This window comes from Anabrus simplex, chromosome 9 (assembly GCF_040414725.1).
Source record: "Anabrus simplex isolate iqAnaSimp1 chromosome 9, ASM4041472v1, whole genome shotgun sequence".
Taxonomy (NCBI): domain Eukaryota; kingdom Metazoa; phylum Arthropoda; class Insecta; order Orthoptera; family Tettigoniidae; genus Anabrus; species Anabrus simplex.
The window spans coordinates 6,206,077-6,233,812 of NC_090273.1; the positions used below are offsets into that span (position 1 = coordinate 6,206,077).

The 27,736-nt window shown below is 40.8% G+C and overlaps 1 protein-coding gene across 1 annotated transcript in view; it reads left to right on the forward strand.

Annotated features, from left to right (window-relative positions):
- The first annotated feature begins 465 nt into the window (after nucleotides 1-465).
- Nucleotides 466-27,736, forward strand: part of LOC136881149 (homeobox protein goosecoid) — a 178,957-nt gene continuing 151,686 nt past the window's right edge. Inside the window, exon 1 of the mRNA XM_067153815.2 lies at nucleotides 466-718. Coding sequence (XP_067009916.1) covers nucleotides 466-718 — 253 coding nt within the window. The remainder of the gene's footprint in view (nucleotides 719-27,736) is intronic.

The following is a 27,736-nucleotide window of genomic DNA, read 5'->3' on the forward strand; positions in this document are numbered from 1 at the left end:
AAAATGAAAAACAATAGGGAGCCATTTTCGGGGCTACTTGCAATACTCATGTCCCGAAAGCAAGCTCGGTAGACCGGGAATCGAAGTCGAGACTGTATTAACCGAAGCGAAGTATATTAAGTGCAGTGTGTGCTGAAGTAGGCGGATTAGCACGTAGGTTCGATTGTAAGATTTGATGAAGTCAGTTAAGTAGATCTCCTCACCCCTCCCAGTGGGGCTATGCGCGTCACCGCCAGCTTCAGGGAGGGGGTATGTGATGACAGGGGGCCGAGCCTGTAGCCCCGCCTGTCGGCACTTGGCAAACCAATCAGAGTATTGGACATGTGCAGCAGCATTCTCGGCTTGGTGGCTCCCGCGAGAAGACGCTCGACTGTCCAACATCATCATTGTCTGCTGATGGCGGCTCTGCTAATCGTGTGAAGTGTGATAGTGACTTGTGTGCAGTGTAACAGACATTAACTCGCCATGTTATTGGGCACGTGTTTTAATCCCGAACCTAAACATCCCACTGTGACGGCGCCTAGGGCGACCGCCTCTTCATCGTCTACGTCGTCGTCTAGCTCATCGTCGTCGCTCTTCACCATCGACAGTATCCTGGCGCCTCGCCCTACCGCCCCTCCGGCTCCACCACCCCCACGTCTACCCACCGTGCTGCCGCATCCGTTCCATCTGGCAGCCGCCGCATCTAGCTTCGGCGCCGCCTCCGCCGACTTTCTGGGTAAGTTTTAAACTGTTGACAATACACCTTGCTCCTTGGTCATTTTAGTAGAAAACGGGATTTTAAATCCTTTGCCCGCTTTTCTGGCTTTTCTCGGATAAAGCATGCCTCAAAACGAGAGAAAACTGCTAGAGCAAGAAATATGCTCCTTTATTTTGGTGCTGAGAATGCTTTTTCCTGGAAAACTGCCAGATTTTGGAAGAAAATGGAGAGGAACTTCTTTTTGTAGCAAAGTCCCTTGTTTTAAAAAGGTCAAGCAGCTTATTTATTTTGAAGAGTCTGGGACGCACACTTTTTCTGATTAAAAAAACACCTGCTTCCTCTAATAAGCTAGAGTACAACTTTCTCTCAGAAGTACGAGACAGTTTTATTAATAAACTGCTGAATTGTTTAAAAAGACCTCAGAAGTGTCAGTGCGGTTGAACTTAGAGAAATATCCTATATCATAGTCATAAACTCCATCGCCCTCTCAAGTATGTACAGCAAACACTGGTGGTCAGTCAAGCGCTAAGCTCCAAGAACTACTTGTATCCGATGTTAAAATGTTGCGAGAAGAAATATTTCAATTAACTTATAAAAACTGGCCCGTCCTCTTCACAGACTGCCGGTGAGTGGATTCCAAGACTCAGCCACAGCTCAGTTTACTCTCCTACCCGGTGTAGAAGACGCGCAGGCGGTTTCCGGAGACCCCGAGCACCCGTGCCGCAGAGCTATTCTCGTGACCTGTCTTGGAACTGTGTGTAAATACGACCAACAACCTGGTACTTCCATCCGACAGGCCACTGAATCGTTAGTCAGGGTTCGAATTTATATCCTGGTCTCTTGTTACAAACTTAAGTTAAATTAAACAGAAACGACAACATGACTATTTTATCATTTAGTCACTTTTAACTTGTTGTAAATATGCTTATTTTTGGTTACATTATAATTAAGTATTTTAGCCATTCTGCAAGTATTATTCGCATGTTTCATGCCAAGTGTTCTTCATTATTTTGAATTTTATTTCCTTACAAATAGTTTGTGTTTAAATGAAATGAAATTTGAAGGTATCGAATTCTACGAGCAGTACAGTAAATTGTCAAATTCGAAGTACGAAAGATTGTTAGGATTGTGCTGTTGTTCTTGTTTCGGACAACATCTGCGTCATATTTCAATGTTTTAAAGTCACATTTGTAAGACATAACTTCCATATAGGGCCTATATATATTTTTTGCTAGTTGCTTTTACGTCGCACCGACACAGATAGGTCTTATGGCGACGATGGGACAGGGAAGGGCTAGGAGTGGGAAGGAAGCGGCCGTGGCCTTAGTTAAGGTACAACCCCAGCATTTGCCTGGTGTGAAAATAGGAAACCACGGAAAACCATTTTCAGGGCTGCCGACAGTGGGGTTCGAACCTACTATCTCCCGAATACTGGATACTGGCCGCACTTAACCGACTGCAGCTATCGAGCTCGGTCAACCAATAATAATAATAATAATAATAATAATAATAATAATAATAATAATAAAACCTGAAGCACTATACGACTCGGAAATCTTGATCATTGGAAGGCAGATCACTTGTTAAAGACATAGAGAAACAGGAGATAAAAATATTTGGTGCAGTCTACTGAGAGGGAACAGAAGTCTCGGGAGCATTAAAGTTCTATGGCCACATTCTCAAAATGAACAATGACAGGCTCACCAAAAGGATTCTCAGCCTTGCTCTCTCAGGAACAACTGGCTTATTCAAATAGAAAAAGACCTTCACGAAATTCGCATCCCACAGGAAATTACTCAAGATCGACTCCATTTCAAAGAAAAGCATTCAACAACCACCATTTTGCTGAGAAAATTAGTACCAGGACCAATAAATTATGGACTGAGGACCGGAGGAAAATTTTCAGTGCCCAGATGAAGAGATTTTGGGACAAGAAAAAAATCACCATCAACCAAATAAGTTCTATCGCGCTGCACAGATGGACATAAGGTTGTAAAATATAATAATAATAATAATAATAATAATAATAATAATAATAATAATAATAATAAAAAAACCTGAAGCACTATACGACTCGGAAATCTTGATCATTGGGAGGCATTGAATCAAGGTGTCGTAAAGCTGCAGTGAGCTCGCAGTTGCGATCAACAGCATTCTGTAAGAAGGAAGTCAGCTCCCAGACGAAACTATCTTTACATCGGCCTGTTTTCAGACCAACCTTGTTTTACGGGAGCGAAAGCTGGGTGGACTCAGGATATCTTAATCATAAGCAGTGTTACCAACTGAGCGGATTTTCCGCCAAATTTGACGGATTTTTTGACGTATTTTCAAACTTCTTTTAACGATTTTCAGCGGTAACAATATCACCTTTCATCACCAGGAGAGAAAAAATAGAACTTAGTGTGGCATAATAGTCTTTTTATTCCTGTTGTATTGAACTTATGCTGCATACTAGACCAGCTCTGGCCCACAGCCTCAGTTACTGTACTCTTGATGAGCCGCGTAGTGTCGTGTTTGATAACGTGTTTCTTTTGACATCGGGTTCTTTTTGGTACGTCGAAAGAAAAGGTTAAAAACTAGTCAGATATTTCGTAAAGAGTAATTACATAATTAAACTTTAAAAGACTAGTTGCTTGAGCTTCGCAGTGATGTCAAATACGGACGGTGCGTCTATTGGCAGTGCAGCGAAATTGTTTGACATTCATTCTTTAAACAATAAAAACAGTAATGAAAGTGAAAATAACTTTCGAAATAGATTTTAAAATTTCTGTATGGTCTTTGCTGCTGAGAACTGCTTCATGTGGCTTCAACTCAGCACATCTGCTTCAGAGCGTGTAGTGTTCGGAGGAGAAGATTATGTTCTGCAACTGGCGAGTGTTTTAGTAAAACACTGCTATATGCTATTTTGCTTCAGTTCGAAATTTAGCGGAATTTAGTGGATTTTCAATTAAAATTTAGCGGAGAAAATATTTATGTTGGCAACACTGCCTAGGAGAATAATGGACTCTGCTACTGAGGGTAAGAGAAGTAGAGGTAGACCAAGGCGACGATGGTTTTCTAACGATTTAAATATAAGAGGTGTAGAACTAAATGAGGCCGCAACAATAGTTGCAAATCGAGGATTGTGGCGACGTTTAGTAAATTCACAGAAGCTTGCAGACTGAACGCTGAAAGGCATAACAGTCTATAATGATAATGTATGTATGTATGTATAATAATCTGAGAACGAATATCGCCTGATGTCAAATACAGATGTGTAGCCCTCCCTACTCTAAATGTGGAAAGCTCTCTCTTGTTTTGTACGGTCATCTGTCTCGAATATCACGCAGAATTCTTCATCTTGTGATGACTTGCAAAATGTAGGCCCTCCAACTCTATGGCCAGGATAACTTATCTGAGACACTGCTTCAGGACCTCGGTACACGGGATGAAATATCTTTTGAGAAGAACAGCATTCCACCACGATGGAGGAATACTGAAAAGAGTTTGCCGTCGTCTTAAGTGGCCAAATAATAATAATAATAGTTTAGCGCATGGTCTCTTTGGGCTCTAGATCCGGCTCTAGAATGGCTTTTTTTTTTTGCTATTTGTTTTACGTCACACCGACACAGATAGCTCTTATGGCGACGATGGGATAGGAAAGGCCTAGGAGTTGGAATGAAGCGACCGTGGCCTTAATTAAGGTACAGCCCCAGAATTTGCCTGGTGTGAACATGGGAAACCACGGGAAACTATGTTCAGGACTGCCGACAGTAGGGTTTAAACCGACTATCTGCCAACAGCTGCGTGACCCTAACCGCACAGCCAAGTTGCTCGGTACTGTATTAATTAATTACCGACGTCGATGTCAGAAAATATAAATTAAGAGAGCCTAATCTTGGCTTCACTTTCCGTAATGAACCCGCAGAGAAGGACGATCAGGCTGTGTCTCAGAGAACTGATAACATACCGCCTCTTGAGGCGCGTTAGGACTTACCTGAATTCATCAATGCGTAGGGAAAGATTTCGGCATTTGGCATCCATCAGTGCTGAAAGAAGGTTCATGACTTCATTTTCAAGGTCGTAAAACAACAGGCCGTTCTCCTCATAAATAAGATGCAATTTCAAATTATGTCGTTCATGTAGCATAGCTTTCTCACATTTTGCGGACCTTATGCGTACGTCTACCAGTAATTGCGGCTGCAAGCTATTTAAGTATTTTTAAAAAAATCTTGTAAAATAATGAATTATTCGTCCAGGTAACTGAAAGTCGAATATTTACTCTATACAGGCTCAAGCGAATGAAAAGCGGGCAGAGGGCGAGTCGAGTGCTCATCGCCTCGTGTAGTATAGAGGCTAGCTGTGTAGTGAAAGTCATTTTACTGTTTTATTATTTATTTATAAAATGTAGTTTCTATTTAATTTCAATTAAAAAGTAAATAAACTAACTTAAAACTTTATAGAAGTTTAGTGTTCGCTGCGACACACGACGAGTTTGGTAAAAACTAGACCGTCATCGCGCTGTTGTGTGGCTCCATGTAAAGTGTTTGGACGTCTTAGCTTTAAGAATAGATAGCAATACAGCGATGTGATATGAGTAAAACAAACAGCCATGTTGAATGGCAATTCGGGTACCGTTTTTCCTTCTTTTTTCTAGACTGATTTTTCTTGAGGTAATGTTGAGCATAACCGGAGTTGTAACTCGTGAGAGGTGTTATGCAAGATTCCCCGATAAAGGACGCACAAGTTTAAAGCCCTAATATTTTGATATGTTCATGAAGGCACGAGACTCTGTGTTTTTTAGAAGTATCAGCAGATACCGGGCGATTTGGCCGTGCGCGGCTGTGGGATAGTGGGTTCGAATCCCACTGTCGGCAGCCCTGAAGATGGTTTACCTTGGTTTCCCACTTTCACACCAGGTAAATGCTGGGGCTGTACCTTAATTAAGGCCACGGCTGCTTCGTTCCAACTCCTAGGCCTTCCCTATGCCATTGTCGCCATAAGGCCTATCTGTGTGGGTGCGACGTAAAGCCAGCCAGTTGCTCATTGTAACAGTGGGGCAAAATAATGATCACCACTAATGTAGGATCGTCGGGCCAATCTGTCTGTCACGCTGTTTCTCTCAGTCCGGTGGTGCGTGTCCGAAAACCGTGACAGTGGGACTTAAATACTTCACTTATTATTATGCGTGAATGGGTCACTTATCACCACGCATCATCCTTGCCCAGTAATCCTTCATTTTCATCGATTGTTGTATTTCTGTTCCTCCGACCAAGAACGCCTTCTCATCTTCCTCAAATCCCCTTGTGCGTACAATTCTCCTGATTACATTTCTGTCCTGCAGATTTGCTGATCCTAATTCAGGAATGTAAGTACTTAGGTGAATGATTGCTGAAAATGGCTATGAAAATACATCAGCATCTTCAAAAATTCAGAAAATGGAAATTACTTTCCAACACACAGAATAAACACTTACCCAGGAACAGTAACAGCTCTTTTCAGTGTACATCGCAAAACTTAAAGGAACAATTAGAGATTAAAGAAAGGATAATCATGAGAAAAATCTTAGGGCCCAGAATTAAAAATGGAATACATTGCCCCAAACCCAACTCGGAAATATATTTCAAAATATCTAAACTTACTGATACAACGAGACTGCGGCGAATACAGTACACAAGTTTTTGCAAATCAAACGTACGGCATCAAAATGATATAAGCAAGTAGAGAATTCTCGTTTGATAAGTAGGCCTACTGACGAATTTTATACTGTCCCAGGCCAAGCATTTATTTTATAAACATTCTTTGTGTGCTGAAAAGTAATTTCCATTTTCTGAATTTTTGAAGGTACTGATTTATTTTCATAGTCATTTTCAGCGACCATTCACCTAAATTCCTTTACTCATAGCCATAAGACCTTCTGTGTGGGTGCGACGTAAAACAAATAGAAAAAACCTTTACTCTTAAAATTTTATTCACATCAGTGGTAAGTTCAGGTGGAGCAGTTTTAATTATTATTATCATTATTATTATTATTATTATTATTATTATTATTATTATTATTATTATTATTATTATTATTATTATTATTATTATTATTATTATTATTATTATTATTATTATTATTATTATTATATAATTCGCTAGGGCCATCGGACCACGTTAAGTCTTGTTGCATTTGACACTGAACTTGACTTTCTTTAGAGCCCAAATTTCCCTCATTCTTTGTGAGTGGGCCTGCTTACGCTCCTCTGTCCAAGGGGCACCGTGTCTTCTCTTCGGTTGCTCGTCTCGGTTTAGCCCGTTCGTCAATATTTTCTTGCGGAAGCGATCTCTGTTAAGGGCGTCTTCAGCTGACATATCTAGCATTTTCAGGTCTTCTTTGGTATTTCTAAATCAGGGAATTGTGGTCATGGGGTTTGAATAAAGAAAGTAAAAGATCTCTTTACCTAATTTTCTTCCGCCATTCTTTTTAGATGACCGTAAAATCGTGCCCGTCTTTTTCGGATTGTGTCGGTAATTTTCTATATTTTGCTGTAGACTTCCTCGTTGGATCTCTTTTGATGGATTCTATTTCTGTACTTTGATCCCAAGATTCGTCTCACAGTTTTGCGATCTTTTTTCTCTAGTTCTTCAAGGAGTCCTTCAGAACTGTTTCATAGTGACGTATCTTGGTGTTTTGGGAAAGGCATTATTTGTTGTAGATTGTGCCGGATTATTATTGCCGGTAAAAATAGGATTGTTGACTGATGGCCACTTGAAGATGGCAGCCAGCAACTACGGATGTTGTAAACAGGATGGCTTATTATCATATCTAAGAGTGAAGCTTTTAAGTGCGAACAATTAAAGAAAAACAGACCAGGAAATCAATAATAATCGGAATAACAAATAAAGAAACATTTGTGCTGGAACAAAAACAAGAACTACCACGCCTCGATAAGGATATAGGCCTAGGCTAGTCCTAGGGATGTGTGAGTGCATGTTCGAACATAAATAATCCGCTTTAAAGTAAACTCACTAAGTATATAGTATCTTTGGTTATTTCAATGATTCCTGCTTACAATTGAAGTCAAATTTTATCTTTTCATAGAACATTATTCTTGAGTCTCTACCTATATGGCTTTCATTTAAGAAAAACCGTCTGCTATTACTTCTGGTGGTGATGGTGGTGATTATTGTTTTAAGAGGAAGTACAACTAAGGCAATCCTCTGTTACTTCTGGATAGGTACAGGGGAGAGCCACACTGCTCGTCCTGCAATAGCACTTTCTGGCCCAGCGAAGAAGGCAATGGCAAACTTGTTTACTTCTCTCTCTCACTATGCCGTAAAGTGTCGCCTTGTACGAGCATGCTCCACACAACCTCATCTGACGTGATAATACTTCCAAGATAGCGGAGCCTTCTTCTTCTCGAGCTGATAGCTCAGAATGTCTGCTAATTCATACTGATTTTCTTTTGTAAGTCAGAAACTGCAGATGCGAGTAGGCGACTACTCCAGAACGAATGGCGTTGAACTTCTTTACGGTGTGTTCGATAAACAGGCAGGACCTGGACTGTCCTCATTGCCAGCTCCAGCCTTCTTTCTAACAAAATTATAAGAGACAAGAAAATAATTGGAAACATATTCTTATTCATTTAACGTCACTAAAAGTAATTTACTATGATTTGTAACATTGGGGTCCTGAAGATGGTTTTCCGTGGTATCGCATTTATACACCAAGCAAATGCTGGGGCTGTACCTTAATCAAGGCCACGGCCGTTTCCTTCCCACTCCTAGTCCTTTCCTATCCCGTCTTCGCCATAAGACCGGATTGTGTCAGTGTGATGTGAAGCAAATATTTTTAAAGTCAGAAATATCAAAATCGATTGCTAGGATTAACTTAATAGATTAATTATTTTTGTTTCCATGCACATGAAATAATAGATCATTCTTGTAGTCGCGTGGAGTAACAGTCCAAGTTGACGGCTGCGGTTCCGTCTCAGACCATTGGTATGCCCACTGGTAAAAAAATTCTTGCAAGTCCAAATTCCAGCACCTCTGGATCTATTAAAACCATAATGGTAGGGCCTACTTAGTGGGAGGTAAAATTATTATTATTATTATTATTATTATTATTATTATTATTATTATTATTATTATTATTATTATTATTATTATTATTATTATAAGGGCATATGGTAGAGTACAGTCTATGTAATTGCACGGCCTGAGAGACCGTGGGCAGGACGCTATTTAGGCTGCCTGGCCGTTCCGCTCCTCTCTGCGAGATGACAATGAAGCGGACCTATAGCTGAGTTTGTTTTGATCGGTGAACATGGCGGGTTTGAACCTTCGAACGTCCAGCACTGATGCACGGAGGGAGCGGCGAATCTTATGGGTCAGTCTCGAACCTTGGTAGCCAACAGTTCAGTGAGATATTCCACAAGAAGAGCTGTTCGTAAGCTCGGCAGTAACAAGGAGCTCGGCTACCGTACGCTGAAGAGAAGAGTATTTGCCGCTCCACAAACCGGAATATACTTCTGCTGGACAGTCTGTTCCGCTCTACGCCGGCCGCCTTCGTCTAGACTAATTTTTAAAATTATTTTTGCGATTTTGGCTTTACGTCGCGCCGACAGAGATAAGTCTCATGGTGACGATGGGATAGGAAAGGGCTAGGGGTGATAAGGAAGTGACCGTGGACTTAATTAAGGTACAGCCCCAGCATTTGCTTGGTGTGAAAATGGGAAACCACGCAAAACCGTCTTCACGGCTGCCGACAGTGGGGTTCAACGCCCCTAACCGCACGGCCAACTCGCTTGGTGCCTGAGGAGAAAGGGAAACATTGTTTCTAAGTTTGAAATACAATAGCCTGTCATTGTCATGGGATGGGACTGACAATTGTTATGATGGTGACAGCAATAATCGAAAATATGAGCGTGTTGCGATTTATTGTGGGGGAACGTTACTCGGCTACGGAGGTGTGCGCCTCTATCGACCATGTAATGAATTAAAATCCGCCGTAGGATTCAATTAAATATGTAGCCTCAAGCACAAGCGAGCTCCACATAGACGATGAGCGGAGAGGCTTTTAAAAAGCTGCGTTCTCTACGAGATCTACACGAACACTCAATATTAATAGAACCACTAAATTCGTCGTGAATATGATCCGAATTATGTTTAATACATTATTATGATGGCATACATGCTATATACTTGTAAGCTATTGGTCCCCGGGCCTATAATAACTGTACCATCAACTGGCAATGAACGGTCGGAGGGTGGAAGTGTGCCACCATCATCAACAAAATAAGATAACACTTTCATTTAGAATTAGAACTTGAAGGTAAAACACAAAAACAATGCGATGCTTTCAAAACATACCTCTGTTCAGTAGTGCACAGTGCACGGAGCTACCCTGTGACCCCGGCCTGTTAGCTCAACTGCTCTAGTTTTTTGATAAAGCTCCTTCGTGCCTGGACTATTGGAATCAAAAAGCAATTCTGTTGGATGTTTACTTTTCATTTTGAAGTTTATATCATTACCTTTGCTATAAAAATACCACGATCTATTTATCCGCAGGTCTACCCCTGGTAACGAATCATGGTATCCGATATATATTTTTACACCCAGTTTTATTTCCCTCTCTGGTTTTTATATTGAGATAATAATTTAAAGTCCGGGTTTGTTTTCTTGTTCAAATATTAAACATTTTCACCTTCATAGGCTAGTGGTGAATCAATTCCTGGTAAATTAAATGAGGCAATCAACGTTTCTGGAGGGACTGGTGAGAATGCTAAGAATAATGTGAACTAAAGTCATTCTAGAATGTAATCATTGCAGTTGTAATACAATCTGACGTGGAAAGAACAGGGATACCAAAGTACGGACGCCCGGTCTGTTCTATTTTGTCAGTCAAAGAACCATCATAAGATACCCAGCGAAGTTTAGGCTTTCCCTCTTTTCTGCTTCTTGAATGAGGCATTCTCTTCCGTTCTAACAGCGTGTTCTGGATCTTCGAAGCCATGTCACGTTCTTTGAATAATTGTTCCATTTCACAGTTATGTAATGCACTCTAAATTCCATTTTCATACTTCGATTCAAACATGTTTGTTATTATTTTCCTGTCATTTAACCCTTTGTCAACATCCGTGTTTCAGATCCAAAGTCTTATACAGATTGTTCCTCTTCTTGAAGTGACTTCGTCTATCGCTCATTCCGGCTTTGAAACTTTCGATTCGCCAATTTCCAGAAGTAAATGAGTGTTTTTGCCGTAGAAACGATATGCGGGGATCAACTCTGTCTTCATCATATAACCGAGGTATTCAAATCTACGAGGAGAAATGCATCCTTTCAAACACCGGGTTATACCAGATGTTTCCAGTCAACGAGATGCAAAGCATTTCCATGTGACATTACATTACAGCAATAGTTGCCTGCTAGGGTTGTTCCTGTCAGTTCCATCCTTGGCTTTGTATGTGCGCAGCCAGTCACTCAATGGTGTGAACAGACTGATATGTAATAGCAACTTCTGGCTCGTCGAGGAAAGCAAGGGGACACTACCTCACTCCTCAAGCCTCTCCAGTGACAGCTGAACGCTCTTCTTAAACGTTTTCAAGCCTTTGTTGTTGCAGACGATGCCTGTAGGGATATCTGCATATACGTGTTCCGAGCTGTCAGTGGAGAGATGGCGTGGGAGGACATCAGTAGACGAATAAGTTTGGATGGTGTCTTTAACAGTAGGAAAGATTACAATATGAAGATAAAGTTGGAATTCAAGAGGAAAAAATTGGGGCAAATATTCGTTTATAGGAAGGGGAGTTAGGGATTGGAATAACTTACCAAGGAAGATGTTCAATAATTTTCCAATTTCTTTGCGATCATTTAAGAAAAGGCTAGGAAAACAACAGATAGGGAATCTGCCATCTGGGCGACTACCCTAAATGCAGATCAGTATTGATTGATTGATTGATTGATTGATTGATTGATTGATCCGCTCGGATGCGTATTATTGATGATATTTCCCGTGCTTCACACATGCGTTACCGGGAGAGTTTGCCGTGCGGTTAGGGCGCGCAGCTGTGAGTTTGCATCCGGGAGATAGTGGGTTCGAATCCCACTGTCGGCAGCTCTGAAGATGGTTTTCCGTGGTTTCCCATTTTCACACCAGGCAATTGCTCGGGCTGTACCCTAATTAAGTCCATGGCCGCTTCCTTCCAACTCCTAGCCCTTTCCTAAGACCTAAAATGCCAGGACGAAAAAGTCACTAGCAAACATACGTATCATTTCAGAGCAGACGTTGAACAGGAGAGGGAATAAAATACACCCTGGCGAACTCCATAACCGGAGGTCTGGCCTTCCATTCTGACACTGGCCTTTTGGTTCTGGTGAACACTGAGTATGATTCGAATATCTCTGCTATCAAGACCTGTCTCTTAGAGAATCTCAATCATCTGCAAAGCAAGGCATCTCATATAGTTTCCTCATATTTTGTATAAGTCTTCGCATGAATTATTTTGAGGAATTCTTTCGGCAAATGGCACATGAGTAGTCTTCACATTTGGCGTTCGCAGATCTCAGCCAATCCTCTGTAATGTTGGCTGTACCTTTCCCGTTGTAGTGTCATGTCACAGGCTATACGCTAGTCAAAACACATTCATTTGACTTAACTGGAGGAATATATGATACATCCCTGGTAAGAAGACGACATTGAACAGACTGCATGGAAGGGAAACGCACGAAGATACGGGGCCTAGTTCAGGTAATAACAAACAAAGGCGAGCGAATACAGATTCACGCCAAGGCGGTGGCGGTGGGGCGGGGGTTCTTGCGCAGAAAGGAGACAAGACACACAGGATGAAGGTAAATAATTAGATATTATAAGTAAAAAAGAGAATATACCTGGTATTGGTGTATTTTCAGATCCTTTGAGGTAACATAACTATAATATTGCGGTAACAGCAAAGATGCATAATAACAAGAGGCATGGCTTATAACAGTAATGCGCGACCAGCGGAATCCAAATTTCATTTTTTTTTAAATACCTAACTCGACAAACACTACGTCCATAGTGAGTGGGAAAGGTTAAACAAACTGCAGACACACAGGGCGTGATGAAGAGTCTCACACAAATGAGGTTCGACTTTCTTTTCCAGGATGACTAAAAACACGCAATGCTAAAAAAATCAAGAAGGTCCAAGTTCGCTTAGTTTAACCTCTTGTCAAAAACAAAGGAGAGGGATACAGATTAAGTAGTGAGAAAGACGTCGGTCCCGCGGTGTAGGGGTAGGGTGCCTGCAGGCCCGGGTTCGATTCCCGGCCAGGATCTGAGGGCTGGTTCGAGGTTCACTCAGTTTGAGGAGCTATCTGAGGGTGAGATAGCGATCACGGTCTAGAAAGCCAAGAATAACGGCTGAGAGGATTCGTCGTGTTGTCCACATGACACCTCATAACCTGCAGGTCTTCGGACTGGGCAGCGGTCGCTTGGTAGGCCATGGTCCTTCGGTGCTGTTGCGCCATGGGGTTTCACAGAGGAAGAGAGAGTGCCACAAGAAATTCTTAGTAATAATATCGAACCGCAACATTCTAAAGGACAGGCCTAATACGTTATGACAAATTCCAAGAGTAATTATACCAAAGGAGTTTCTAGCAGCAAACAACACACAAATGTGTTCGATCCGCCTCGGTAGCGTAACGGTTAGCACTAAATTGCTGCCGTCTCGGAGGTCCGCGTTCGATTCGCGGTACTGCCAGAGATTTAAGAATGGCAGAAGGGCTGGTCTGTCTGTCAGTCAGGTCATTAGCACGAAGGCTGGCTGGATCCTCAAATAGCACCGCTAAAGGCTATGTGGTCGCAGGGAAACCGCTACAAGCGATGACAGCGCCAACATGAGGCAAGATGAGGAGTGATGTAGTTTACCATTGCTTTCCTCACGACTTACTTTCTCCTGTGCAGGAGGGTGCACCAGCTCGGGGCGAGGACAGGAGTTTATTGCCGGGAAGTGGAAAACGAGCTTAACCCAGCGTAAGGTACAGTTCATTGCAGAAGAGAATATAATTACAATGTAAAAATGGATCAAACTTTCTGCACACTTGAATAGTTCACAATTAATCAACATGTTCACGCCATCTCATCACACGCTTTCCTAGTTGTGTTATGAAGTCAAAGAATCCCACATTTGGAACAGAAAGGACTCAAAAACAAACGTTACGGACACCGTAGTCTTGTACATGTAGAGATCCAACTTATTTATTCCCTTTTCTTTCACAAACGGAGATGAAAGTCGCATGGAAACAAGACGTAGTTCCACACGATTGGCTGGCTAGTTCACCGAGCTATCCTTAAGCTTATTAAAAGGAAGAATAAACCGCATTAGTGGTCGGGGCGTGACGCATGAGAACAAACAAGAGATGACTGTGGGAGTTCGGGCGTAGAGCTGACCATCATCCACCCAACATTGCAGGATCATCATTAACATCATCAGCTATCGAATCGTGCTGATCTGGTCTCTTATCGTCAGAAAGGTCGTGAAAATAACATTCCCAAATCATCAATTTTTCTTTAGTATAGGTTGCAAGACTCCCATTATGATCTACTAAGACTGAATTGCCTTTTCTAATGTTCAGATTCTCTGTTATTTTTTTGTGCAATTTGAAGGAGGTATTCTGTCTTATTTTATAATCTTCAACTTAGGAACATTTTTCTGCCATCCCATCTTGGCTTTTACTTCCCTATAGGCCTATGTAACATCACTGCGACTTAACTAAACCTCGTATCATCGACGACTGTTTTCTACTGAGAGGAGCTCGTATTCACATGTTTGAGATCTGTAAGATGGTTGTCATTTTAACACACGTTTCTCCATTTTGAAGGTTGTTCATATCAATCACCATTTTAGAGAACTTTCTTTAATTTCATTTTCACTGTGATCTCACCCAATATCAACTCTTGGGTATTTCTGAAACAGTGTTTGGCAAGGATGACATCAACTTGATTACGGTCGTTTGTCCTTTGTGTAGATTCCTCGAACCGGCTCCCTTAGTCCAAAACTCACCTCCTGAGTTTCCGTGATGATGTGTAGATCACGCTACTTGTTGGCATAACACGATCAGAATAAGCCGTGGTTTACACCCAGCGAGTTCTGTATTATAGCATTAGCTTCACCTGAGTCTCCAGTGGAACCTAACTAATTACACATCGGTCTACCGGGACATTCATTATTCACAATTGTATAATCGCCGCTTGCTTTCATTGGAACGGTTCATTAGTTTATTCATTCATTGAACAAATAGCTTACTCTTCTGGCGTGCCACGGAATTTATTCTCAGTAGCTTGCGAGGAGGATCGCCTTGGTTCTAGTAGAATGACTTGGAAGATTCTCGCTCTCTGTCCGTGGTGGGGCCACATTTCAAAAGCTTGCAGTCAGCTCAATGACGAAGCCTTTACTTACAACATAAATCAGCACAAAGTCAGTAGTCTAGGGTGATACGAATGTTCATCTCCTTGCGTAATTCTTTGAAGGAGTGAAGCCTCTTCTAAATTGCCACAAAGTTTATTTATTTTCAGTTTCGACTTTGAAGTTCTCCAAACTGCAAAATGAGTGTGTCCCGTTCCCAGCGGGGCCGACAGTCGACGTGCACCAGCATAGCCACAAGGCGGTCACTTACTCGAGTTTAAGTGATACAGGTGTGGCTGAATTACAGTAGAATTAATTAGATTAATTACTTTATTACATCCTTAAAACGCCAGTGAAATTCACGCTTGAACAAAGAGTTTTTATTTGTGTAACAACTGAGTCATGTAGAGAGGTGTGTAGGGTTCCAGTTCCAGGTAGAGAGTCTCGTGAATCAATTAACAACGACGGGATCACTTAATGCTGTAAAAAATTTTTTACAGAAGTAATCCCACACCATAGATGAACTTAGAAACAATATAACTACACTAATTCGGACATTACGCATCAGGAACTTACGCGTGTGAATAGCAACTGCATTAGAAGATGCCAGGAATGTTGACGGACACCACTTTCAACACCGCCTGGAAAAAAAAAAAGTTTGTACTCAAGATAAAGGCTGTTGGGTGTATAAATGACCAATAAATGTAATGATATCGGTATGTGGGAGGTGTATTTATTTATTTATTTATTTCATGCCTTCATTTGTGGCGAAGTTAAGGCTCACGGCCCTCTCTTACACTTAACCACATATCTAATAAACTTTATAAAACAGAATAATGAAATAACCACATATCTAATAAACTTTATAAAACAGAATAATGAAATAATTTAACAAAATATAAATCCTAACCTCATTCATTCTTCCATTCATACTGCCATTCATACAAGCTGGTTATACATTTAGTAGGTAATCTCGGCAAGACCGCTTGAAAGAAGCTAAGGAAGTGCAATTCCTAACACTAACTGGAAGGGAATTCCATAGCCTTGCACCAGACACTTGAAAGGAGCGGTTAAATGAAGATGAGCGATGCACAGGAATTGAGAGTGTCGTATTCGATCGTGTATTGTGTTCATGAGAGGAGGAGAGGAAATTAAACTTTGAGGATAAATACTGGGGTTTAGATTCATTCAGCAGACGAAATACGAGAGTAGCAACGTGAAGATGTCGTAGTTTATCGATTTTTAACCAGGAGAGAAGCTCATAATAGGGGGAGATATGAGTTGAAAATTTAATTGAAAATATAAACCTAATGCATGAGTTCATTGCCCTCTGTAATTTTAGTGTCTGTTCCATGGTGGCATCTATCATTACAATATCACAATAATTAAGTATGGGAAATATGAGGGTCTGGATAAGTTTAATTTTCAAGCTTAGTGGAAGAAGTGATTGGCGAGTTTTGAGAGGGTGAAGTGACGAGTGAATTTTCCTACAGATGCTTGTTATGTGCTCACTCCAATCTAGTGTGTCACTTATGATAATTCCAAGATTTTTTACCGACTTCTGAAATGGTATAGCTACACCACAAAGCGAAAGTGAAGGCAATAATTTCTTATTAAGGATATTTAACTGCCTTTGTTGCCCTATTATAATAGCTTGTGTCTTTTTAGGATTAATTAATAAACAATTCTTATTAGAATAGGAGCTAATCAGATTTAAAATGGAATTCATCTGATGAATCCCAAACTCAATATCAATAGCTTTACAGTGATAATATATTTGTAGATCATCTGCATATAAATGATACTTACAGTTACTGAACTGAGAAGATATATCATTGATATATAGAGTAAACAGAAGAGGTCCAAGCACGGATCCCTGTGGGACACCTGTTTGCTTCGTCTTCCAGTCTGTGGTAGTGCCGTTTATGACAACACGTTGTCGCCGATTGGAGAGGTACGAAGCAAAGAGCTGAATAGCAGAGGGACTCAGATTAAATCTTTGTAGTTTCGCTAATAATATGTCAATATTTACTGTGTCAAACGCACTACTGAAGTCAAGTAGAATAAGTATACTCACTTTCCGCTCATCTATAGCTCGTCTAATGTCGTCTGTAATTCTTAGCAGTGCCGTCCCTGTGCTATGTCCTTTCTTGAAACCAGATTGGAAGGGGTCACGCAGAGAATATTTTTCCAGATATTGTTCAAGTTGGCTATAGATCAATTTTTCTAGAGCTTTAGACAGTGCTGAAAGAATGCATACAGGACGAAAGTCGGATGCTACATTAGCTGGCGACCTTTTTGGAACTGGGACAACTTGTGTATCTTTCCATTTTGTCGGAAAATAACTACGGGAGAGGCATGCATTAAATAAGTCAGTAATAACCGGCAATATTATATCCATAATGTTAGTAATAAAGAAAATAGGGATTTCATCAGCCCCTGTTGCATGAGATTTAATTGAAATCAGTACTCGTCTCACTTCAGACTCTGAAACAGTTCGAAATTCGAAGTATGGACGATCAGATGATTGTTGTCGTATTATAGACTTGATGGTGGCCTGCACTATATCGTGTTCAGGAGTAAAAACATCTGTTGAAAAGTGTCTATTAATATCGTCAACCGGTATTTCTGGTTTAGCATGGTTCACAGGAGGCCTTCCAATACCTAATGAACGAAGTTGTCGCCAAGTACTACCAGCGTTTATATTATTGGATAGACGCCGGAAGTAATCGAATTTCTTATTGCGGATAATTTGTTTAATTCGATTACGCAGTACACGGTATTGTTTAAATGTGTCAGCTGATAAATTTCGTTTGTAACGTCTATATAACGAATCACGCTGAGCCATCAAAGATTTAATTTCAGTTGTCAGCCACGGACAGGGCGGCCGTGTTACTTTCACACAGCGCTTAGGAGCATGCTTATTGTAAAGTCCATGAATATGAGAATTAATATTTTCCAGTTTTTCATCTATGTCATTCATTAGTATTATGTCACCCCAAGGACATTTGCATGCATCTTCTTTTAGGTGATTGAAATCTATATTTTTAAAGTCTCTAAAAGTCACGTATTTCGACCTATATTTAGGAACTCTTAGCGAATACGCTAAGTATATAAGGTCATGAGTTGATATTTCAGGAACAGGTATTTGACCGTGTTTAAGAACCTTGTGTGGATTATTGGTTATCATGAGATCAATCAGTGAATCGGAAGAGACGGTGGAAGTATGAACGTGGTTAGTTGGTTCCAAGGGCAATATTGTCATGTCACAGGAGAGAAAAATATTTCGAAAACGTATTGTTTCACTAGTCCGAGTTAACAAATTTGTATTAAAGTCGCCTAGTATAATCACGTGTTCATAAGATGGTAAAAGTCTCATTAAATCGTCCTCTAACTCACCAATGCCCCCTGCATTTGGAGGCCTATATACAACCCCAATGAGTACTTTAACAGTGTCTATAATAATTTCAACAAACATAAATTCAGGAACAGGTGTATCGCATCTTGTCTGGAAGACAAGTATCAGTATGACTTGGTTCTGCAGTAATCTCACGTGGGCGAACTCAAGAAAAACTCCTCGCACAAAGTGATGAAAATAAAAATCCACAGCCTGTTTCTAATCATCAGATCGGGTCAGGATTGAAGGTGCAATCTAGCGGCGAGGATAGGAATTGCGCCGGCTGCCGAAGCCTGTCCCTCTCCTCTGGGGCAATGACTAATGACTGACAGATGAAATTAAATGATATTCGAGAGTGTTATTGGAATGAAAGATGACAGGGAAAACCGGAGCACTCGGAGAAAAACCTGTTCCGCCTCCACTTTGTCCAGCACAAATCTCACATGGAGTGACCGGGATTTGAACCACGGAACCCCAGGTGAGAGGCCGGCGCGCTGCCGCCTGAACCACGAAGGCTTTACACACAAAGCGATACGGATCGTAAAAACTCTTTGTTAGCGACAGAACTGTTCACCGTTATAATGAATAACGAGTTACAAATCACTGTACCCTCGGAAGTGACCCTTGTCCAAGAAGGTGCTTGTTTCAGTTCCACGACGCAGCTTTTAAAACGGAGCTAGGCTGCTCCTTGAAGGGACAAAACAACGATCAGATGTCGGAAGGGTAAACAAATAGCTCTACTGGTATGTGGGCCATAGCCTACTGAAGTGGAATTATTATTATTATTATTATTATTATTATTATTATTATTATTATTATTATTATTATTATTATTATTATTATTATTATTATATGTAGCATAGTCCGATCGCCGTTTTAGGTGTCTTATATGAAAGATCCGTACCAATCGATTTATTGTCATATGAATTCCATTAAGAATAGCCTATTTGAAATTAAGGAGATGTAAAATGTATTTATTTATTTATTTATTTATTTATTTATTTATTTATTTATTTATTTATTTATTTATTTATTTATTTATTTATTTATTTATTTATTTATTGCACACTGCAGTGGCAACTACGTTATACGAATACGGTGGTAGGCCTACTTACATCTGAACTATAGCCTACTGTATTCTAAGTTTATCTAACCTAATCTCGTGTGACAATAAAGTTCGGTGAATAGTCCTGTACTATCAACATAGATGAACAATGCATGACAGTGACCTTACTGCTCTTCGAAATATTCCCTTCCCATAACTATGCACTGCTGAAATCGGCGATACATGTTCTGGAAACTTTGCAAGGAGGCTTCCTTTGGGATGTCCAAAAGCCTCGTCACGTTTCGTTGGATGTCAGGAATATCGTCAAATCTCTTTCCTTTCAAAGCGAGTTTGATGCGTGAATTTTCGGCTCTGACCTTTTTCCGACGAGGGGATCCCGGAGAACGCCATTCCATGCTTTGCCGTTTCGTTTCAGGGTCGTACCTGAGACACCAGGTTTCATCCTCAGTGACAATATAGTTCAAGAAATTTGCTGTCGCATCTGCCGTTTCGACAAAATCCTGTGGAGCCTCTAAACGTGCCTGCTTCTGATCGTCAGTCAAGTGATGTGGCACAAGACGAGAACACGTTTTCCTCTTCCCTAACTTGTGGGTAACGATTTGTCGCATCAATTTACGATTAATCTGCAGTTCATGCGCTATCATGCGCACAGTTAATCGCCGATCGTTCGTGATTAATGTCCTCACCTTCTCAATGTTTTCGTCAGTGACGGCGGTCGCCGATCTCCCGCTACGGGGGTTGTCAGTAACACTTTCCCGGCCTCTTCGAAAACGGGCGAACCACTCGTACACACACTTCAAGGACAGTGCTTGATCTTCATAAACACGCACCAGCATCGCATGCGTTTCTTTCGGTGTCTTGCCAAGCTTAAAACAAAACTGGTCGTTCACATTCCTGTTCGCAGTTCAGAACCAACGCACTAAACACGCGCTGTGTCAAACAGGTCTTACACGGCACACACATGATGCTCAACTGAACAACGTTGGGAGCAGGTGGTCAAAACCTGCTGCTACGCAGGTGCAGCGTTGTGTGTCGCCAGTGTTGCCGGATCAACCATTCTGACTTTATTCACCAAACTTTATTGTCACAGGTTGTATATCAAGGCATATTTCTAGAAACTAACGAGCCTTATATTAATATGGTGGAAAAATCACAGGACAAAGTAAAAAAGACAAAACTAATTGACCAGTTTACGTACAAGCATAATATTATAGAACTTCACATTACAATACATATTTCTTTGATTTCCCCTAATTTTATGACTTCCTACAATAATTGCTTGATGAAGTTCAGTTAGAAACTCGCGCATTGGCAGACTGAAGGCAAAGCTATTATTTTTCTGAATGGCGTTGTTGAAGATACTACGGAGACTGTTCACCGGTGAATAATCCTGGGCGCACGTCCTGGTTTTAAAAATGCTATTGTATTTCTGGAATTGAAGCGAGGTGCATGGAAATTTAAGAGATGCAGAAATACAGGATTATCAATAGTATAGTTTACAACTTTAAAAATATATTTTTATTATTAGGCCTATTATTATTAACTTTATGAGGCCACATTGGACAACTTCTTCTTCGTTCATATCGGTCGACTAAGGACCACGATATTCAACTACTCTATCGAACTCAATAGCTGTAGTCGCTTAAGTGCGGCCAGTGTCCAGTACTCGGGAGATAGTGGATTCGAACCCCATTGTCGGCAGCCCTGAAGGTGGTTCCGAACTTTTACATCAGCAAATGCTGGAGCTGACGGCCGCTTTCTTCCCACTCCTAGCCCTTTCCTATCCCATCATCACCATAAGACCTGTATGTGTCGGTGCGACGTAAAGCAACTTGAAAACTATTGCGTTTGGGGTGGGTTTTGAAGTTTGCCCAGTAATTGCGCATCCTTCCTCTCCTACACCTGTCTTCCTTCTTGGTGGTTTGTCCTGGAACCTCCTCCTGAGAGATGTCTCTCTGTTCGTCCCACTTCCTGCAGATCTTTACTTCCATCAACCACGATATCTTTGTCTTCCTCTTTGGCCAGTAAACGAGAAGCTGACATGATGCGTCCTGTAGACGTGTCCTTAAAATGCTAGGCGTCTCTTCGCGGCCACGTCCGGAATTTGCCGAGTTTTTGGTTGGGTCGTCTATTGTGTTCGTTCCCTTCATTTGACTGCTCCTAATATCTTCATCAATATTTTTCTCTCCTGGATTTCGAGCTTGTCCGTGGGTCCCTTCCTGCAGAATATTAGGCCTTCTGAAGTATATTGCTCAGCTGGTGTGCCACTTCAGGCTTATTAACCTCGAGTTGATAATGCTACGCCTTCAGAGAGATCGAGTTCCAGCCATTATCTCATGTTCCTAAACCTGTTGATTTCCTTGATCGTTCCTTACTCCAGATGCAGTCTACAAGGAGATTCACTGATGTTCGTGTTGTATTGTGTTTTCTCAAAAGAAATGTCTAGCCCTACCTTTGCTGTTTGTTGCCTAAGAAAATTGAGTTGTTTCACTGAAGTTATAGAAGATATTAAATAGAAGTGCCAAGTCGTCGACGAATGCCAGGCAATCAACATTCAATCCATTGCGCTTGTGTCCCAGAGAGATACCACATGGTATAACCTATCTCGTTAAGTCCTTTCGCCACTCTCTTATTACCTTTCCCAGGGAGGAGAGGGGTGAGGTCGTCTCCCATCCTCTCCTTTGTCCAGAGGGTACCTTCTTCCTTCTTGTTCGATTGTCCTGGAACCTCATTTGTTTAACCACCCTCCTTAAAGTCTGCTGGATATGGTAATGGGTCTTCTGGTCAAGTCCAAGTTCCTGCAGAATTTTCACGAGATAAGATCTATCAGCTGAGTCCTACGCCTTCTTTAAGTCGCCAAAGACGATGATATATTTTTTTACCAGCCTGACTTCACGTTGAGTATCTGTTCAATACAAGAGAGCCCTTTTCTGAATCACCGTTGGCACTCTCCTAGTTGTAGATCTAGTTGCAGTTTAGCTCTGTTTACTAAGACGGTAATCTAAATTATTATGAATAATAATTGAAATAAAAGTAATCGAAATAAAATAATTAATCGAATTGTCCGTAGTATGGGCGCCAGAGTTCACCAGAATGGATCCCTCGAATTTGAATAAAGCATGATCATCGTCTCTCCCAGGGCGCGTACATAAAGCTGCGTACATCTGCTGACCTTCTGAAGGCGACTAAATATATAGGAACTGCACCTAGGTTCACCAATAACTCAACTGATTCTAAAAAAGTTTACTATATTTTGAACAATATGCGTTCATGAGCACCTCATCGACACACCAAAATATACAAAAAGTACACTCACAAAATACTGCTGGAAGACTCCATGTTTACAAAACAACAACAACGGTGGGAAACCAAAAGCGAGGACCAAGCTACCATTTGCAGTCAGACCATAGAACAAAGCACATGTATGTAGATAAATACCCTTCACTATCTCTGTGTATCAACATAACTTGCATATTGTCATAATTGGCACTTGGTATATCACACAGATACTGTACTTTTACAATACTGTGTTCACTGACTCTAACACTTGGTTTAAAGATACATTCACTCGAGCAACACACGCTTGTTGTTCCAGAACATAAATTATGGAAAGTCTGAAATACAGCATCCCACAGCTCTCACCAACATAGAAGACACCAAGCCGCCACAAGTGATACAACACCAAGTGCCCCAGCACTCCACAGTTTGTAGGTCAGTACTACACATCTTATTCCACAAAATTTCACGTCAACCAGCAAAGATTTACATCTCTTCTACGTACACCAAAGCCTTTAAGACAACCATCTTTCACAAAAGTTACATCTGCTCTACGTTCAACTCCCTCTCTGTTTTCAGTCAAGTTCCTCCGTCGTTTTCTCACATAGACCTCAGCTTCCCCCTACTCTCACATGATACGTCTACATTCGTCCTGGGCATCCAAGATACTCTTGCCATACCAAGACCACGCCCCAAACCTCTTCGGATCCCAAGACAATAACAGCAAGAAACGTCATAGGAGTCTGGACTGTTCCACATTGACTCACAGAAAGTTTCCAGTTGTAAATAACACTGTTTTCCCATCCGCTTATACAAACAAATTACTCATATCACATATGAAGACCTTCCAGCTTAAACTATTACGAATAAATATGTAACTTAAATAATAATAATAATAATAATAATAATAATAATAATAATAATAATAATAATAATAATAATAATAATAATAATAATAATATCTCTTACTTCTGAATACAGTGCGAGGGTGTGATATATGAACTATCACAAGGCCTTGCAGAAAATGTTGAATGTGACAAGTACCAATTTGACCTATTATTATTATTATTATTATTATTATTATTATTATTATTATTATTATTATTACGACAATGGCAATCTTCGTTATTTCATTTATCTGAATACGTACATTTATGATGTAGCAGTCTATGTTAGTGATAGAAGTTTTAACATTCAGAATTTATGATACACCGAGCTCGATAGCTGCAGTCGTTTAATTCCGGCCAGTATCCAGTATTCGGGAGATAGTAGGTTCGAACCCCACAATCGGCAGCCCTGAAAATGGTTTTCCGTGGTTTCCCATTTTCACACCAGGCAAATGCTGGGGCTGTACCTTAATTAAGGCCACGGCCGATTCCTTCCCACTCCTGTCCCATCGTCGCCATAAGACCTACCTGAGTCGGTGCGACGTAAAGCAACTAGCAATAATAATAATTTATGATACTGTATTTCGGATTGTTTCTGTCTTGATTGCAGTGCACGGTAGATATACCATCGCAGTATTACTTAGAGTATAGTAGCATTGTGTCTATTTAATTATTTATTTATTATATGCTGGGCTGAGTGGTTCAGACGGTTGAAGCGCTGGCAGGTTCAATCGTGGCTCAGTCCGGTGGTACTTGAAGGTGCTCAAATACGTCAGCCTCGTGTCGGTAGATTGACTGGCACGTAAATTAACTCATGGGTGACTAAATTCCGGCACCTGGGCGTCTCCGAAAACCGTAAAAGTAGTTATTGGGACGTAAAGCAAATGGCATTATGTATATATTTAAAACACTAGGCTGTTTTTTGTTACTGCAAGTTTGAGAGAATGACTGAACGAATTGACATCGTAAAGTATTCTGACGAAAGCTCTTGGTCTGTCGTTAAAAGCATAAACATTTCTTGCCGCTTATTTTTAAATTGTTAAAGAAAATATAGCATTGTGATTGGCCGCAACGCTGGCCAGTACTTCAAGGTCACCGCCGGCCATGGGACGTGACATTTCTACACAAATGAGCTGTCAGTCGTGAGTATTCGGTTAGCCGAAGGGTGACGGTCCCAATGGCAGCACATGTACTACTTACTTTTATTATTTAAAAGGATCAACTACTTCCCAGACAATCCGGGATGCCACAAGGACAAAATAATGTGAAACCAAAACTTTAAATTAAACAAGAACTCTAGAGCAAGCGCTGCTGTCGGCTGTGCTCTTCACTCCACTGCTAGGCCATTGTCATTCGCCGTCAAATACTAAACGTAAAGGCAACAATTTTATATCAATTACGGCTCCTCTAGTTATTATTATTAGTATGGCCAGTCTTAGAGCATACTAGCTGCTGTACCCGTGCTTCGCTACGGGATTCTCAGAAAGACTGACTTTGTGGTTTTCCTAACCTAAAATCAACATAGGTCATTACAAAAACATAAGTATGAATGTAGCGATTAAAAGCAATGCTATCATATAAAATACTCAATCAAATGGAAAGCTGCACGTTTTATCACTTTTAACGAACAGTGCTGCAGTTAGATTGCGGTGCCAATCTAATAGTCCAAACAAAGTTCCAGAGCTGGGATGACCAGGCCGCAGATCGCCATGAACACTCATCTGCCATTATTCCGCTAAATATGCACACTGTTAATTCCAATCAGTGCCTCAGAGTAGGGATTGAATAGCTTGAATGCTATGATGGTCCAGTGTGTCACGTACCAGTAGTATCAGAAAATTTATAAACCAGGGGAATGGCATGCTAAAGAAGAAAGTTATATAACTTCCCAGCTACTTCCCATCAATATTCAGACAGGCTGTTACACTCTGTACGACTGGGCGAGTTGACCGTGTGGTTAACGGTGCGCAGCTGTGAGCTTCCATCCGAGAGATAGTGGATTCGAACCCCATTGTCGGCAGCGCTGAAGTTGGTATTCCGTTGTTTCCCACTTTCACACCAGTCAAATGCTGGGCCTGTACCTTAATTAAGGCCTAAGGCACTCCTAGCCGTTTCCTATCCCATCGTCGCCATAAAACCTATCTATGTCGGTGCAACGTAAATCAAATAAAAAATACTCTGTACGCAGCAGTAATCCTATCTACCGGAGATGAGGGGCAACAGAAGACACAAAGCACATCACGACAAACAATGGTTAATGTAATGTTATTGTTGATCAATGTTATGAGCTTTCTATATTGTAGGCCTTCACATTTAGTTTTCTTTCGACTCTGTGATTTGTAAAATATTTTATACCATAAACTGTAGTTTCTTATTCTCCGACTTTACATACCGATTTTCATTAAATACTTTTACCCATTTTCTCGTTACTCGGCGCTGATATGGACTTAGTAACAAAAGTCCAAATTCATTAATATCTTTGTGATCATAGCCAGTACGGTAACAATGTATAAGACATTAATAATAGGAAATGTAATACTATATAACCTTAGTTATGTAGCATTCATCGATTACACCTCTAATAAGAAATATTTGAGAATTACATTTTAGGCCTTCCCCTAAACTACTATTTCACTCAGCGTGAATAAAATAATTTACAGCCTGGACTATAGAGACTTATTTCCTGACTTTGCATACCGATTTTCATCAAGATATGACTACTAATAACAATATTTGAAAATTAAATTTTAGGCCTTCCCCTAAACTACCATTTTCTCAGCGTGAATACAATTATTGATAGCCTAGATTGTAGCAACTTGTTCCCCAACTTTTCATACCGATTTTCTTTAAAATATGACCACTAATAACATAAATAGTTGAGAATTCAATTTTAGGCCTTCCCCTAAACTACCATTTCACTCAGCGTGAGTAAAATGATTTATAGCCTAGATTGTAGAGGCTCATCCCCCGACTTCACATACCGATTTTCATTAGACCACTAATAACATAAATAGTTGAGAATTAAGGTTTAGGCCTTCCCCTAAACTACCATTTCACTCAGCGTGAGTAAAATGATTTATAGCCTAGATTGTAGAGGCTCATCCCCCGACTTCACATACCGATTTTCATTAAATTCTCTTCAACCGTTTTCTCGTGATGCGCATGCATACATACAGACAGACAGACAGATAGACAGACAGACAGACAGACAGACAGACAGAAATTACGGAAAAGTAAAAAGTGCATTTTCTTGTTACTATGGACATGACCGATACAGAAATACCATTATTTTCAAATTCTGAGCAATGTACAGACAAAACTCTTATTTTATATGTATAGATTAGCTGTCACTGAAGGGACAGTCACTTACCTTGCGCACAATTACAACTTTGTCGATCCTTCCTACAAAGAACTGGGGCTCAAATACTCGGCTGCTGGTTAATACCCTGAAAGTGGCTATACCTTCAGCGTGTTTACAATGTAAGGAACTATTGGACATAGAGAGTTGCGTTATGTTACCTTAGTACTGAAGTAAAGATGTCTAGAAAGACCACCGTTTAGAAAATATGAAGTATTTAACTAATGCAAAGTTTGAACATTTTCACAGGAATATTTTCCAAATCTTGTCATCAATTTTACAGTACGCTTGTTTGTACAGTTTCAAATGTATGGGAAACTGTTGAAGAATGCTATGATATCATTAACAGTTCTCCAGTCTGTCCATCACCGAGCGAGTTGGCCGTGCGGTTAGGTCGGCAGCCGTGTCCGTGGTTTCCATTTTCACACCAGACAAAGGCCACTCCCAAGTCTTTCCTGACACATCGTCGCCAGAAAGTATGTCGAACACACTCTGTTCTTCAGCAGGTTGATCGTCTCTACTATGGCAGATCGTTCTCCTTCTCCCTATTCTGTCTCCTAGTACCGGGAGTCCATGGCCCACCTGCGCCTCCGTGGCTCACTCTGTCACGTTTGTGCTGGGCAAAGCGGAGGCGGGACAGGGTTTTCTCCGGATACTCCGGTTTTCCCTGTCATCTTTCATTCCAGAAACACTCAGCAATATCA